General features: G+C 38.1%; 2 protein-coding genes across 2 annotated transcripts; one reads left to right on the top strand and one right to left on the bottom strand.

Moving 5' to 3' along the window:
* The first annotated feature begins 74 nt into the window (after positions 1 to 74).
* On the top strand, positions 75 to 9,853 carry LOC117315000 (serine beta-lactamase-like protein LACTB, mitochondrial). The gene is made up of 7 exons (XM_033869120.1): positions 75 to 639; positions 1,854 to 1,920; positions 2,392 to 2,582; positions 5,543 to 5,632; positions 6,161 to 6,323; positions 7,193 to 7,358; positions 8,019 to 9,853. The coding sequence occupies exons 1-7, from the start codon at positions 484 to 486 to the stop codon at positions 8,614 to 8,616; spliced, it is 1,431 nt and encodes a 476-aa protein (XP_033725011.1). The 5' UTR covers positions 75 to 483; the 3' UTR covers positions 8,617 to 9,853.
* A 3,350-nt stretch (positions 9,854 to 13,203) lies between these two features.
* On the bottom strand, positions 13,204 to 15,252 carry LOC117315001. The gene has a single exon (XM_033869121.1). It carries the CDS (start codon positions 14,867 to 14,869, stop codon positions 13,295 to 13,297), a length of 1,575 nt encoding a protein of 524 aa, XP_033725012.1. The 5' UTR covers positions 14,870 to 15,252; the 3' UTR covers positions 13,204 to 13,294.
* Between the last annotated feature and the right edge of the window lie 3,053 nt (positions 15,253 to 18,305).

An 18,305-nucleotide genomic window follows, 5' to 3' on the forward strand; every position in this document is an offset into this window, starting at 1 on the left:
AATGCATTCTTCAAGTCACCCTACATAAATAGAATAAAACAAACCCGGCGGCTTCACTCAGTTATCGCCCTTGAGTAAACAAACGTCCATCACAAAGGTTCCCCGTAATGTTTGCTACTAATTTCCATCGTGCATCTTTTCAAGCAAGAACACGATATGCGGCGATTTCATGGCGACAGTCAGTAATACAAAGCAAACAGCGACCTACCAATGAGAGATATATCAATTTCATAGCAGGGATTCCAGGAGGAAAATGGAGATGCTCTACTTTCATTTTCCGAATACAACATGCAGGTCAAAGTTTAACATCCAGTTCCCGTGAGAACGTGTAAACAGAATTGTGAAAGACATAATGTAATTCCTTTTTCTCATGCTTCAAGAAGATATTACAAACAAAATCACGTTGGTGTATTGAACTATAGCAACAAATCGTCGAGATGGACATTAGCAGTAGGCCTCATAGGCAGCCTAGTGTGTCTTGGTATGGGTTGGTACAAATTGAAAACAGAAGTGCACAGTTGTGATAGCCAGCAAAAATGTCATCAAGACGCCATAATCCCAGGAGATGAAAAGGAACGTAAGTCCTTAACACTGCAGGAAGCCATCGACAGATCAAGAGATCTAGCAATGAGAATCAAGGTAAATATACGACTGTACTATACATGTGTATGTATATACAGTACATGAACAGTTGTATGTAACCAAGCGCACTGATTAATTAAATATAAATCACTGCCTCTCAGGCTCGGCTAGGGATCGAACCAGGAACAGGACTGAGCTGAATGATGGTGGGCAAGAAGCTAAATGGTTGAAACATCTCTCTATAGAGTTAAGAGGTCAATGGTTTGAGTCCCAACTGCACATTTCCTTTCATATAACATTTGTTGACCAACTATAAAATACATTCGGTAGTACTGTAGGTCATAGGGTCTTGTCACAAGACTTGTGTGTAGGTGTGAAAGACTTTATTGAAGGAGGAAGGATTCTAGAGGTAGTGATATCAGCTGATTGCTGGTGGAGAGGTACATCAAATGGTTCAAACATTTGTCCAGAGTTGGGAGGACCTGTGTTTGGTTTCCTGGTTGTTAATGCTTTTTTCCTGTCCTATATTTAGGCTAATACAAATTTATTTCCCAAGAAAGAAAAAAAGAACTGTTTGGAGGCATGGTCGCCGGGTCAAGAGGTAGGGCACTGGTCAATAGATACCAGGTTAAATGACAGTAAGTATGTTATATATCGGTAACAAGGTTATATCAATAAAGAGGCTATGTCAGTCAGGTAGGGCACTGGTCAATTAAGATACCAGGTTATGGCAGTACGTGATTTTATATATCAGTAACAAGGTTATATCAATAAAGAAGCTATGTCAGTAACCTGGTAGGGCACTGGGCTTATGATTAAAGCATTGTTAGTTTGAGTTCTTGTACTCAGACACTGTATCTTTGAATATGATTTATTAGCTATATTCCAGTCCGAGTGAACTCTAGACCCTATACTACCTCTGGTTGAGTACTTTAGTTAGGTACCAAATGCAACTGTAGAGGAAAAATGCAACAACCAGACCAGGCCTCGGACCGGGACTTCCGACCTCTAGACGGAAACCAGACCAGGCCTCGGACCGGGACTTCCGACCTCTAGACGGAGGCACTCATTATTTAAGCTACCTGGCCCAACTAGTCCAGCTCCACTACATACATAAACAATATATATATATATATATCAGCAAAAAAAAACCACTAATCATATGTAATATTTAACATTTCTTTACCTTTAGTATTTAAGTATCCAATGCCGAAATATCCAGGTACCTAAATCAGGAAATAAGAAAGATGACTGTTTTTGTGATTTCCTAGGATGAATCAGGAAGTCCCGGTCTGGTAATCTCGGTCAGTGTTAACGGGAAGGAAGTCTGGAGTGAAGGTTTGTGTTATTTATTTTATAATGTATCATTATCTCTCCATAAATTATAGTTGTAACATTTCCTTAAGCTTAAAAAAACCCACATTTTTACAAACCGAAGTTTCTAATGAGAATTAAGATACCAAGTTTAGTTAAGAATCTTCATTAGTTATTCTTGTCAGTCGTGATATGAGAAAAACAATACTAATGTAGAGAGTTGGTTCAAACTCAATGGGTATATTAACCTCTATATGAACCAATACTGTAAGAAAAGGAAATGTTTCTTGTTTTAATTTTGTTGCTCTTGTCATTGCTATGGAACCACAAATATAAGTATAACAAATGTTGTTGTGAGCATTATTGTTATATAATTGTTGCATGGGCTAACCATGAAAGTTGGTACCAATGAAATAATTTGAAAGCTCCAAATGACAAAAGAATGTACATACCAATACTTCATGTGATACAGTGAATCATGTTCCTCTACATTAGGTCTTGGTTACGCTGACGTTGAGAATCGTGTTCCTTGCTCTGCTGACACTGTCCTGAGAATCGCCAGCATCAGTAAATCTATCACCATGGTAGCAGTTGCTAAGCAACTAGAGGCTGGCACACTGGATCTAGACAAACCAGTCCAACACTACATACCTAATTTTCCGGAGAAAACAGTTGACGGCAAGAAGGTAAAAAACATAATCATGGACTGCTCATCTGAACAGATTTCAACAGGCTCCAGAATCAATTTCCATGCAAGCCTTGACCGAAATGGGCGAAATATTGTGTTAGCCATTTAATCATTCTGTTACACCATTTGTCCATATTTCTGTTCTTCTCACTACTAGGTCAGCATCTGTCAGGCTAAGTTTACTGATAAATAGAAGTATTTATAGTGCAGGGATTTAAAATCTTCTTTCATTGTCTTTCCTTTCCCTATATACACCCCTCACCTTCATCTTCAGTCGGTCCTGTTACATTAGTTATTACTCTTGATACACTTTATTTGGTTACAACAAATAAATAAATGATTCATCTGGACGTTTTACCATTTTCAGGATCCTCTGGAAGTTTCACCAGTAAATCTGAAAGTTTTACCATTTTCAGGATCCTCTGGAAGTTTCACCAGTAAATCTGGAAGTTTTACCATTTTCAGAATTCCTCTAGAAGTTTCACCATTTTCAGGATCCTATTGCAGTTTTACCATTTTCAGGATCCTGTTGAAATTTTACCATTTTCAAGATTCATCTGGAAGTTTTACCATTTTCAGAATTATTCTGCTCTTGGTATACCTATATTGCCACCATACTTGTTACAAATGATAGCAATTAAGTCCAAACGAGAATTCCTCATTTTCAGATGCCTGGTGATTACTGATAATATAAAGACAAGTGGGTAAGAGACTTGTAGCACCTCATTACTGGCTCATTAGTCTGTAGAAAGCACATACCAGTAATGATCATTGGTAGATGTAACCACACCAGTAAAAACTAAATGTAATGGTAAGTTGGTGGTGCATAGTTTTTTGTAGAGGCATTTTCTTGGCTTCAGGAATCCATATATGGTAGTCTGATAACATTTTATTTGAAGTATATAAACAGTAACATTTATGAGGAAGTTATATATTTCCATATATCATTATATAACATGCATGTTGGGGTGATTTTACAAGGATATGCCTTTGGAATCTGTATGTGCCTCCAAAATGTCAATCAGACAATCATTTTTATCATGCAAATCATATTCCCACTACCTTTTATCTCTTAAATGTTATAATCTGTATAATAATATGTCAGTAACTAGTTGTGTCAATAACCAGGTTATGTCAGTAACCAGGTAATTTTAGTAACCAGGTTATGTCAGTAACTAGGTTATGCCAACAACCAGGTTATGTCAGTAAGTAGGTTTTGTCAGTAACCAGGTTATGTCAGTAACCAGGTTATGTCAGTAACTAGGTTATGCCAACAACCAGGTTATATCAGTAACCAGATTATGTCACTAACCAGGTTATTTCAGTAACTAGGTTATGTCATCAGTAACCAGGTTAAATCTATATCCAGGCATATCCTTGTATAAGTGTATATCCTATTACAAACATCTGTCATGTGTTTTAGTACTTTGATAAGTACACAGTATTGAAATTGCACTAATTGTATTTTTATGAATTACTTACAATCAGTCAGTTAATGTTTTATCAAATATGCTATAAATTTGAGTATGGTGATGTAGGAAGACAAATCAACTTGATTGTGAGATAGACAGCTTTAGATGGTAGTGAAATGTTCCTTTGGAGAGAAACATGTTTTAGCCTTTTAACAGATTTCTTCCTTTTTATAAGGATTCTAGTGTTACAGAAGTTTTAAAGTGACTATAACTGTCAAAATCACTGTTGGAGAGTATTACATGTATCTTGTGTAATACTTTGGAAGAAATTAAGGTATCATAAAACTTCTTTCACATATCTAATATGAAGGTTTTTTTTCCATTAATCCATATGATATCTCCAAAATGCAATAAGTTTATCATTTCGTTGTTAGCCCACCATCATCAGATGGTGGGCTATTCAAATCGCCCTGCGTCCGTGGTCCGTCCGTCCCTCCGTCCCTCCGTCCCTCCGTAAACAATTTTTGTTATAGCTAATCCTCAAAAAGTACTAAAGGGATCTTTCTCAAATTTCATATGTAGGTTCCTCTTGGTTCCTAGTTATGCATATTGCATTTTCAGACCAATCGGAAATCAACATGGCCAACAGGCAGCCATCTTGGATTTTGACAATTGAAGTTTGTTATCGCTATTTCTGAGAAAGTACTGAAGGGATCTTTCTCAAATTTCATATGTAAGTTTCCCTTGGTGCCTAGTTATGCATATTGCATTTTGACATCAATCAGAAAACAACATGGCCGACAGGCAGCCATCTTGGATTTTGACAGTTGAAGTTTGTTATCGCTATTTCTCAGAAAGCACTGAACGGATCTTTCTCAAATTTCATATATAGGTTCACCTTGTTTAAAAAGTACAATAGGGATGTTTCTCAATTTACACAGATAAGTAAGAGAAAGGGAAATATAGAGAAAAGATCAATCTGACATGGAACCTATAAAGATCGTTCAATGGTGGGCCCCAAGATCCCTCTGGGATCTCTTGTTAGTTTTGCTATGGTGTCCCCCCTCTCCCCATTGAATTGTTTTAAGGGATAACTTGGATGTGGTATAAGCTGCAGGTACTTTTGGTGATTAGGTGCTGTAGACCGGGAGCTTGAGGCCTGGACAATGCACAAGTCACAAAAATGTCTTCCTTCGTCATTTGTGTTACCAAGTTTTATACCTAATTATTTGCACAATGTATCATACACCGTATACACTATGTACTATCTGAAGGTAAAGATTTGAATTTGTAGTTGTTCTGTGTTGAATACATACATGTATATCTATTTACATATACATTCTGATTTGTTTACAACTTTTTAATTATAACTCATTTTGATAATGTATAAAAGTTGGATAGGTCTTCATTAGTTAATCAGTGTATGTTCCAATTCTGTGATATTTCTATGTTGTGTTAACTGTATGATTTACTGTCTGGTAGACAATGGTTCAAGTACTAGTGGGACCCTATTTCTAAATCTCCTACAAGTATCCTTTTTTGACAGGTAACCATAACAACGAGACATCTTGTGTCCCACCTTGGAGGGATCCGTCACTACCACAAAAACACCAGCAAACCAAAGGATGACACAGAGGTAAACATACAGATTTCTGAACCCTTAAATTGACAGTCTTTATACACACTATACAAAAACAATACCTATATCTTCATTACAGATTTCTGAACCCTTCAATTGACAGTCTTTATACACACTATACAAAAACTATATCTATATCTTAATTACAGATTTCTGAACCCTTAAATTGACCGTCTTTATACACACTATACAAAAACTATATCTATATCTTAATTACAGATTTCTGAACCCTTCAATTGACAGTCTTTATACACACTATACAAAAACTATATCTATATCTACATTTATTAATTCTAATTTCTATTCAGATTTTCAGATTTTCTTATAGTGCCACCAAATTTCAAATTGCTGGATTAAACAAAAACATTTCTGCACCATAAAATTATACAATATCAAAATAACGTTTTTTCATCCTTAGACGCCAAGAGCAGAAATTTAAATTGTCACATGACACACATTTATTTAATGTCCAAACTTGTAAAGGACTGAGATCTAAACTCGGATTTCTATAATTTTGGTTTTAAGGCTTCAAAGACGATGATCAGCTCAGACAAGAAAACTGAGAAGGAGGCTGCAACTGCCAAGAAACCAGAGATGACTTTAGAGGAATACTTAATATCCGATCATTACAAAAGTGTGACTGACAGCATGAACTTGTTCAAGGATGACCCTTTAGTTCATGAGCCAGGTATGTTAGCCTTCAATAATTAATATTCATGAGCCAGGTATGTTAGCCTTCAATAATTAATATTCATGAGCCAGGTATGTGAGTCTTCAATAATTAATATTCATGAGCCAGGTATGTTAGTCTTCAATAATTAATATTCATGAGCCAGGTATGTTAGTCTTCAATAATTAATATTCATGAGCCAGGTATGTGAGTCTTCAATAATTGATATTCATGAGCCAGGTATGTGAGTCTTCAATAATTGATATTCATGAGCATTTAGGCATATGATATATCAGTTATTTAATGAGTTTTATATTACATTGACATTTGTCATATTTTTGGGAAAAAGAAATTTAAAACAAATTTCCGTATAGGTCTGGCAAATTATTATTCAAATAGTGTTTTTTTTTCTGCAAGCAAAACAAACATGTGATATCATTTCCTTATGATATCACATCATTGTTATTACACATGTATCATACAATATTTATGACATATAACTGTTATAAACATCCCAGTTATGGGATAAACTACAATATCAATGTGATGTAAATTTTAGATATGAAGTGATAAAAAAAGAAGAAAAGGAAAGTAGATATTGTACATGTAACTTATAACATATTACAGTCCCCACTGAGAACCAGGGGGACTATATATGTAGTTTAGTATTGTGTGACGTATTTGTTATGTCCCCACAGAGAACCAGGGGGACTATATATGCAGTTTTGTATTGTGTTGTGGCTGTCTTTCCATCCTTATGCTGTCCTTCCTCTTATCTCTTCACACTTTTCCCAACCCCCCTATCTGTGATATGATTTGTATTGATTGATAGGTAGATTCCCTGATATACATTTGTATCTTTGTGAATAATGCTAATTTTTGTTTAGGATCCAAGTATCTGTATACAACATTCGGCTTCACACTGTTGAGTGCTGTGCTCGAGGCCATTGCCAAGACACCTTTTGAGAAATTGATGAAGGAATATTTCGTCGAGATGGGTATGGATAACACCTACCTTGATGAGAACACCCCACTCATCTACAACAGGGGACGGTAGGTAGACACTAGACATTGTGTCTCTTTAATAACATTTTAGCGAGTTTTTATACAACTACTAAAATTCAACCTGACTGACCTATCACGGCCCCCTCACCTAAGGTTATGTACGTGGCCCGGGCTTTACCCGACTGACCTATCATGGCCCCCTTACATAAGGTTATGTGGCCGGGCTTTACCCGACTGACCTATCACGGCCCCCTTACATAAGGTCATGTGGCCGGGCTTTACCCGACTGACCTATCATGGCCCCCTCACCTAAGGTTATGTGGTCAGGGCTTTACCCGACTGACCTATCACGGCCCCCTCACCTAAGGTTATGTGGTCAGGGCTTTACCCGACTGACCTATCACGGCCCCCTCACCTAAGGTTATGTGGTCAGGGCTTTACCCGACTGTCTTATCAAGGCCCCCCTTACCTAAGGTTATGTGGCAGGGGTTTTACCCGACTGACCTATCACGGCCTCCTCACTTAAGGTTATGTGGCCCGGGCCTAACCCGACTGACCTATCACGCCCCCCCCCCCTTACATAACGTTATGTGGCCGGGCTTAACCCGACTGACATGTCACGGCCCCCTCACCTAAGGTTATGTGGCCGGGCTATAACAGTTATCTTTAGGTAATTTTTTTAAAGAAATGTGTATTTGAATGTTTCAGCCATTACATGAAGAACAAGAACGGACGTCTTATCAACACTCCCTATGTGGATCTGTCCTACAAGTGGGCTGGTGGAGGTTTCCTTTCTACAACACGTGATCTCATCAAATTTGGTCATGTGATGTTATACAGTTTTCAGCATGAGTCGGCTGCTTCAGATAATAAACAACAGGGTCAAAGTTCAAAGGACATTTCAAACAAGAAGCAGAAGTCAAAGGTCATTGCTTCATCTCATCAAGAAGACAGAAAGGGAAAAACAGCTGGATTGCTGAAACGAGAGTCTGTACAGTTGCTATGGGAACCTGTTGCCAAGACGAAATGTGCTTGGGATAAATTTGGGTGTTATGGGATGGGCTGGGCTGTAACACCTGAGGGTGAAAACTTCAGGAAATGTCACCACAGTGATCACTTTGTGTCCCACACTGGTGGGGCTATAGGTGGTAGTAGTGTTCTACTCATCAAGCCAAAAAACTGTGACATGGAACACAGCAGGGAACCCCAAGGTGTTGTTGTCGCAATGATTGCCAATATGACGGCTGTCAGTTTGTACAAAACAGCTGTTAAGGTGGCAGAGTTATTTGAAGAAGCAGTATCCTAAAAGTAATAAAGTTTTAAAACGTTTATTCGATTCCTATGCCTGCGTGCTTAGGCAAACAGACAGCATCTATAATCAGTGTTCAAAACTTCTACAGAACATGAGAATGAGTTAGCAAACATAATCAGTGGTCAAAACTTCTATGGAACACAAGAATGAGTTAGCATATATAAGCAAAGTGTTCCAACCTCCTTCAGAAATCGAGAATCACAATGTAACAAAACTTACATTTGTTGAACCCCACGACCTTGACTTACAGAGGTCGCATATATTAAACTTGTTCGTATTTTCTTAGCTTTCTGTTATCTTGAAATATCGTTATATACAATTGTAAACCTTTAGTCCTCTATATACTCCCTACACGTATATATACATATATATATCAAAAACCAACACATATATAGCAATTAGCTGCTCGACCGCTAGTACGGACGGAGACGGCGTTTATTCAACAATTGTAAGGAAAGTAGAATGTACATTAGATACGTCTCAACGTTTCTCCTTCTCATTCCCTCTCACAGGTTGTCACATTAAAATCCTCAAAAACCAAGCGTGCCACACAAACTGAAACCTTTTTATAGGAGAACAGGTGTATCAGCCCGACAATGCTTAAGGTGTTTTTTTTAGCTGGGATTTCTAACCATTTAGCGACACCCAAACATACCTCTATAAATGCAATATATCTACAGTATGCAAAATTTCAATTTTGCCGTACTACATGTGCGATGTTCTGAGCTCCCAACCTATACCCGATCTACACCTAACCCATTGCCCTATCTGATTGGCTATTGCCAATGCACGAAACGGACAACCTGTCAACGTGTACTCTGTATATACAGGACAAATATTTCCCGCTATTCTCCAAAACACAGGAAAAAGATATGAGCTAATACATACTTACAACTACAATATACAATACAAATTTTAACAAAAAAGTAATTCTGGAAGACACTTAAGCTTCATGTACATGTGCACATCTTATCTTCATTCAATCATTATTTATTGAATCACATCTGTATATTGTGATTATATCCTGCCTAATAACATTTATCCCCCTCACAACTTTTTACCTACATTGTGTGTTATACATGTATCATGATTTTACTCATTTACATGGGTTATGAGGACCTGGACAGTGTGTAGCTCCTTTTTATTTTATCTCAAATCTCTCCTATCACTCACGGGTCACAGTAAATATTGAATGTTATTGAAATAAACAATAAATACATATCAAGCAGCCTATATGTGTAGACTTGTAATATTTAGCTTACTGCGTGAAGTCTAAGATAACGTATGCCACCGTCCAGTGTCCGTCATTCGGTTGTCCATTACATTTAAACAACTTATCAATAACCAAGAGACCAAGGTCCAGGGTCTGTAGCATACTAGAAACAAGAGGCCCATGGGGCCTGTATCGCTCACCTGGTTGGATTTGACCAAATGTCAAAATAATGTTCATGTTCAATTCCTTTTGTTTGTTAACCTCAAACAATGCTATTTATGGTTATAGCGTGGGGATCCCAACTGCTTTAAAGAAATAATGAAGTCCAGACTCTCTGAGTTTACAACATGCATTTAAAACTTTATGACTAGTAGTGATTTAAAGGAATAACCTCTATTTCCCATATGGGACCCTTTTGCCCCTCGGGGGTCAGAGTCACCATTTATGCAAAATCTGTTCCCTTTCCCGCAAGAATGTTTCTTACCAAATTGGGTTCAAATCCATTCATAACTTTATGACTAGTAGCGATTTTAAGGAATTACCTTTATTTCCCCATTAGGCCCCGCCCTTTGGTCCCTTGGGGGTCAGAGTCACCATTTATGCAAAATCTGTTCCCCTTCCCCAAAGAATGTTTCTTACTAAATTGGGTTCAAATCCATTCATAACTTTATGACTAGTAGTGATTTAAAGGAATTACCTCTATTTCCCATATGGGGCCCCGCCCCTTTGGCCCGTCGGGGTCAGAGTCACCATTTATGCAAAATCTGTTCCCCTTCCCTGAAGGATGTTTCTGACCAAATTGGGTTCAAATCCATTCATAACTTTATGACAAGTAGCGATTTAAAGGAATTGCCTCAATTTTCCCTATTGGGCCCCGCCCCTCAGGCCCCTTGGGGGTCAGAGTCACCATTTATGCAAAATCTGATCCCCTTCCCCGAAGGATGTTTCTGACCAAATTGGGTTCAAATCCATTCATAACTTTATGACTAGTAGCGATTTAAAGGAATTACCTCTATTTCCCCATTAGGCCCCGCCCCTTTGGCCCCTTGGGGGTCTGAGTCACCATTTATGCAAAATCTGTTCCCCTTCCACAAAGGATGTTTCTGACCAAATTGGGTTCAAATCCATTCATAACTTTATGACAAGTAGCGATTTAAAGGAATTGCCTCAATTTTCCCTATTGGGCCCCGCCCCTCAGGCCCCTTGGGGGTCAGAGTCACCATTTATGCAAAATCTGATCCCCTTCCCCGAAGGATGTTTCTGACCAAATTGGGTTCAAATCCATTCATAACTTTATGACTAGTAGCGATTTAAAGGAATTACCTCTATTTCCCCATTAGGCCCCGCCCCTTTGGCCCCTTGGGGGTCTGAGTCACCATTTATGCAAAATCTGTTCCCCTTCCACAAAGGATGTTTCTGACCAAATTGGGTTCAAATCCATTCATAACTTTATGACAAGTAGCGATTTAAAGGAATTGCCTCAATTTTCCCTATTGGGCCCCGCCCCTCAGGCCCCTTGGGGGTCAGAGTCACCATTTATGCAAAATCTTATCCCCTTTTGCCAAGGATGTTTCTGACCAAATTTGGTCAAAATCCAATAAGAACTTTTTGACTAGTAGCGATTTGAAGCAAATGTTGACGGACGGACGACGGACGACGGACACCGGACGACGGACGACGGACGCTGCACCATGGCATAAGCTCACCGGACCTTCGGTCCAGGTGAGCTAAAAATGGCTACTAAGTTTGTTCAAATAAATCACTTTCACTGTCACATGGCACAGTCATCTTTGACTATGACAGTAGACGTTTGTTATAGCTACATCTTGAGAAGTACTGGAGGAATATTTCTCAAATTTTATTTCAAAATTGTATGTATATTTCTTGTATTATCCAACCATCATCAAATGATTGGCTGTTCTAATCGCCCTGCCTCTGTGTTTGGTCATAGCCTGCCATCTGTCTGTCTGTAAACAGTCCTTGTTACTGTTTTTTGTGCAGAAGAACTAGAATGATTTTTCTCAAACTTCATATGTGGTATTCACTTGGTCCCCAGTTGTCCCCATTTTATATTGAGTCTGATCCAGAAAATAAGGCAGCCATATTTGATTTCGACAGTTGAAAATTGTTATCACTATATCTTGAGTACTAAGAGGATTTTTCTCAAACTTTCTTTGGTAGGTTCTCTTTGGTCCCTAGTTGTGCCATTTCGATTTTGAATTTGATCTTTAAACAAAATGGCCATCAGGTGGTTTAGATGGCATTGTCACCAGAACAGAGGGCAGGGCCAAGCTATACTGTAATAGCTTAACGATAGCTATCACATACTTACTGCTGTACGTAGTAGTTTATACCTATCACATACTGCTGTACTGTAGTAGTTTATAGCTATCACACACTGCTGTACTGAAGTAGTTTATAGCTATCACATACTGCTGTACTGTAGTAGTTTATAGCTATCACATACTGCTGTACTGTAGTAGTTAACAGCTATCACATACTGCTGTACTGTAGTAGTTTATAGCTATCACATACTGATGTACTGTAGTAGTTTATTATAGCTATCACACACTGCTGTACTGTAGTAGTTTATAGCTATCACATACTGCTGTACTGTAGTAGTTTATAGCTATCACACACTGCTGTACTGAAGTAGTTTATAGCTATCACATACTGCTGTACTGTAGTAGTTTATAGCTATCACATACTGCTTACTGCTGTACTGTAGTAGTTAACAGCTATCACATACTGCTGTACTGTAGTAGTTTATAGCTATCACATACTGATGTACTGTTGTAGTTTATTATAGCTATCACACACTGCTGTACTGTAGTAGTTTATAGCTATCACATACTGCTGTACTGTAGTAGTTTATAGCTATCACACACTGCTGTACTGTAGTAGTTTATAGCTATCACACACTGCTGTACTGTAGTAGTTTATAGCTATCACATAATGCTGTACTGTAGTAGTTTATAGCTAACACACACTGCTGTACTGTAGTAGTTTATAGCTATCACATACTGATGTACTGTAGTAGTTTATAGCTATCACATACTGCTGTACTGTAGTAGTTTACAGATATCACATACTGCCGTACTGTAGTAGTTTATAGCTATCACATACTGCTGTACTGTAGTTTTATTATAGCTAACACACACTGCTGTACTGTAGTAGTTTATAGCTATCACATAATGATGTACTGTAGTAGTTTATAGCTATCACACACTGCTGTACTGTAGTAGTTTATAGCTATCACACACTGCTGTACTGTAGTAGTTTATAGCTGTCACATACTGCTGTACTGTAGTAGTTTATAGCTATCACATACTGCTGTACTGTAGTAGTTTATAGCTTTCACATACTGCTGTACTGTAGTAGTTTATAGCTATCACACACTGCTGTTCTGTAGTAGTTTATAGCTATCACACACTGCTGTTCTGTAGTAGTTTATAGCTATCACACACTGCTGTATTGTAGTAGTTTTACATTGTCACCACCAAACACTGCCCAAAGGACATCCTTCCTGTCTACACCTACAGCCAGTGTCCAGTTTGTGTCTGTGTGTATGATCCTGAGGAACTCACCACCTCCACTGAGGAGTAGGACCCTGTTGTTGTTTTGGTCCCCTATGATGAGGTTCCCCACACTATCAAACACCACACCTCGGAGTTTAAATGGTTTAACTCCTGTTTGTTTTGTTTGTTTAAATGTGCTGGGGATGTCACCTCGGTATACAAACAGCTTCTGGAAGTTAGTATCCAAGACAACAACATGCTGATTTCCATCACCACCATCACTTTCATCAGTGAGATCAATCACTGCGACATTGTGAGTGACAGGACACTCTGTGATCCTGTGTGGTGTACACACTAATGGTTTCCCTACAGCCATTGTAGTGAGTACCATCTGACCTTGTGAGGTAAATTTAGAGATTTGTTTGGCTATTCCCACAATGATATGCTTACTGGCTGTAACACACAAACACTTGGTGAGCTCCTTGACTCTGAATCTGTGTGTTAGTTGTCCTGATACCAGCTCCTGGATGTTGTTTTCTATGTCACAAATCCACAGTCTGTGTGTTGTGGGTGCCAGACTGATGTTCTTTATCCCAGCCTTGTGTTTGACCTTTTGTATCGGGGTACCCTTCCTGTCCAGGAGAGTTAATGTATCATTGTAGTAATGACTGGTCCAGGCCTGGTCATCACTTGTGGGACATATAGAATTAATGATACATGGAGGCTCCCACTCCTCCACCACCGTGGTCTCTGACAGTAGTTTAATCCTTGTTTTCTCCCCTTTATCTCCTGACTGTTGTTGTTTTATCGAGATTTGTTCATGATCATCTGATGTTGAGACTGATCGACCTTGGTCAGCTGATCTATGACCTTGATCCGAGATGATCACTTTCCCTAGGGCTAGTTTCAGGTGACCTTGAGGATGTTTGTTTGAAGTGAAGCTGGCAGTACCCATGACAGGTTTTGCAGGGAAATGTATTTGGGAATCTATTTCACATTCTGTATCGTAGATTTCTGTGTGAGAGCCACGCTGTAGTGCTGTCTTACATTCCTGTATCTGCTGTTTGAGGTGTTTGTCGTACATCTCCAGGTCCTGTTTGTATTTCTGTATGAGCTTGGCATTGTCCTCTCTCATTTTCTGATAAAGAGAGAGTGTCTCTGCTGTAAGCATGTTAAGGTCCTGTTTTAATTTTTCTGTCTGCATCTTCAACTGATGTGACAGTTTCTCAAATGCGCTGTCATTGTCTTTGATGAGGATATCAGTAGAGGTGATGTATTTCCCAATTTGTACCAGGTCATTTTGTTCTGTTCTGTCAATAAAGTTTTTAATGTCTTGTTTCTTTTGAGGAGTGATTTCAGTTAGCTCACAAACTGGATGGATTTTGTGAATAGAGGAAAGGCATTTTGGACAAACTAGCTCTTGACATTTCTCACAGTAAAACTCCAGTTGTCTCCCCTTGTGATGAACACAGGTTGTCTGACCTTTTGTACGGATAGGTATTTTGGCTGTTGCCATTTTGATAAAAATAGATATTTGTTGAATTTCTGAATTTGTTTGTTGTTATCAAATGAAATAAAGTTTTCTTTGATGTCAGAGAAAAGTCCCATCAAGTTGTCTATTATCCTGTTAAACAGATGATTATGTAAAAACACAAGATTATAACTACCTCATGATGTCACAGGGTTAGTGTGACGATCTGAGATGTCGATCCCCAGCATCAGAATGTTAATTCACATTGTCCATGTTTCTCTAGCTCCAGAATGTACAGCAACAACGATAACTTCCTTTTTGTTGTACGTTCATAAATGTGTTACTTTCAGACTGATAACACACATAGAAGGGTGTAGATATGACCGAGATGTGACCTAGTATACATGTTCTTCCTGGTTGTGTGACGTACAGACATGCGCATAGTTGTGTAGCTGTACATGTATATATACATGTTTACAAATTGTGATATTTAAATAAAACGTACATGTATACAGATCGTAGTGGATTGTCGGTTGTTGATAATAAGGCAATCACATTGAATCTGTCTACAACTCAACACACAAATAAGAACACACGTTTTAATACAAAGTTAAACATTTCAATATGTATACCTCTAAATACACAAATCACAACACTTGTTTTAATACAAAGTTGTACAATTCAATATGTATACCTCTCAACACACACACACGTAACTCTTGTTTTGATACAAAGTTAAACATTTCAATATGTATACCTCTCAACACACAAATCACAACACTTGTTTTAATACAAAATTATACAGTATCACACTATCACGGTGTGTATGATAAACAAATATAATGTTAGAGTGAATCAGAGACCTACATGTGTATATTGAGTAAATGGAGTTCACGTTGAGTTATCTCCCTTGAAGCAGAGATAAAATCTCTTGAGAAATCTTTAAGCAGTCTAAAATTTGATCACATTTTTAGCCTACGATCATCAGATGGTGGTCTTTCAAAATCCCTCTTTGTCCGATTTCCATCCTACGTACGTCCGCCCGTCCGTCCGTCCGTCCGTCCGTTAACAACACTTGTTATCGCTAGTTCTCCGATAATTCTTCACGGATCTTTTCCAAATCAAAACGTAGATTCCCTTATTCCTTGGTATGCGCGGGTTCTATTTTGAATTCTTCATGGATATGTCTTGAATTTAATTTGGATTCCTCTTGTATTATTAGTAGTTTGCTAACACAATTTACAGAGCGTCACTGGTGAATATTTCTCGCAGTTTTTTTTATGCAGGTACCTCTTGTTTTCAAATAATTAAGATAACGCAGAAAAAAAAATTGAAAAAAGGACCAGTCTTGTAGAGATCAAATAAAGGGACACATGATGATGGGAGCCGAGATCTGGGATCTCTTGTTAAGAGGAAAGGGGGCTAAAAGAGATGTGTAGAAAAGTTTTCCATCAAATCAATAACCATAATTAAATGGTGGACACCACGATCCCAATGGGGTCTCGTTTCAAGGTCGCATCAGTCAAATATGTTAAACTCTTTACATGGCTTTTCTTCCGTGATTAAAAGACGAAGATATGTGGTCAAAATTTTCGGCAAGAAGCATGCTAGTATGAAGTGCAATCATTTTTTGTTCAAAGTACTGTCCTTGGCCTATTTTCAAGGTCACAGAGGTTAATAGGCAAATATCTCTATATATCTCTATATCTCTATATCTCTATATCTCTATATGATATCTCTCCATTACCCAAAAGGCCCACGTCCATGGTAGCTTCACGGCTTCAGTGTGGAATGAAAGTCTTGTTTTAATGGATAACCTTGATCTGCTTTCAAGGTCACAGAAGTCAAATGTGTTAAATCTTCTTTCAAACCAAGTTACCCTCGCGATATGATATAGTACCATGCATGGATGTAGGACTATCAAGATTTATCAAATCAAAAACCTTGATCTACTTTCTAAGTCACCGAAGTCAGATGTTTTAGATATTCTTTTCTTCAATTATTCAAATAAATGAATAAGCAAAATATCGTTTGGGCCGGTAATATGTCGGGATGAAGGGCTACATTTTTTTTAAATGTGAATAAACTTGGCATACTCTTGTGTTTCAATGAAAGGGGACATCATCTTATTTTCAACATAGATGAGTAGCAGGTCAGCAATCCAGGCCCATTAGGCCTCTTGTTCCACTCACCTTACACTTAATAAGGATACACAAATGTTTGTGTTAAAATGTTCTACGTTTAACTACCATATAAAATTAGTTGATATAGGATGGACTATTAGATCACATCCATTGGAAAGGTCAGCAACAGAAGTCCATGTATCTACTTTTATATGATAAAACTTTCGTCGTATTTTTCATGGTCCTGGTTGTTTTTGAGAACGTATCCTTATCCGTATTGCCTTAGCTTTCCAGGAAAAATATCTTACTTGGATTTGACCTTGTTTTACATGACAAGTTTCTTACATCGATTTGACCTAGTTTTACATGACACGTGTCTTACCTAGATTTGACCCATATTTACATAACACATGTCTTACCTAGATTTGACCCAGATTTACATGACACGTGTCTTACCTAGATTTGACCTAGATTTAAGTGACACGTGTCTTACCTGGATTTTACCTAGATTTACATGACACGTCTAACCTAGATTTGACCTAGATTTACATGATATGTCTTACTTGGATTTGCCTAGATTTACGTGACACGTGTCCTACAGGGATTTGACCGAGATTTACATGACACGTGTCTTACTTGGATTTGACCTAGATTTACATGTCACATGTCTAACTAAGATTTGACCTAGATTTACATGACACATGTCTTACTTGGATTTGACCTAGATTTACATGACACGTGTCTTACCTGGATTTGACCTAGATTTACATGACACGTGTCTTACGTGTGAACCAGATGACATGATCTTCCGGGACACCTGGTCCGATACCCTTTTATCAAGGTTTCTCTCGTAGATCTGTATTTTGTGTTATCTTCCTCGTTTTATCGATTTTACATTGAACGAAAATATAAAGTTTTTTGTCTGTACAAAAATAATAGAGAATGATTGTTATATGTTCCCATTTGACCAAAGATGTTTCTGGCCAATCATTCACAACTGGTAGAGATCGGACGCCGCGCTATGTCATCAGGTGACCGTTAGAACCAGGTGGACTTAGACTAGTCCATATATCAAAATGATACATGTAGTTGTCAATGTTCAATCCATTATCGGTTTTCGTGTTTAGTAATCATAATTGAAATATAAATATTAATTTGACGCATGCGCGCTTTGTCTGTCTTTGATAGAATTGTTCCAGTCGTGAGAATAGGTATCGCTATATCAGTACAGCTGTGATCCGGTCTTTGGCCGTGTCACTCACACTATGGGATACGTCCCCACTACTTCTCACGTCTACTGAAGTTGTATATCCCAATTCCTAATATCACAATTCTTTGGGAACAAAAGTTTAATCCTT

This window comes from Pecten maximus, chromosome 17 (assembly GCF_902652985.1).
Source record: "Pecten maximus chromosome 17, xPecMax1.1, whole genome shotgun sequence".
Taxonomy (NCBI): Eukaryota; Metazoa; Mollusca; class Bivalvia; order Pectinida; family Pectinidae; genus Pecten; species Pecten maximus.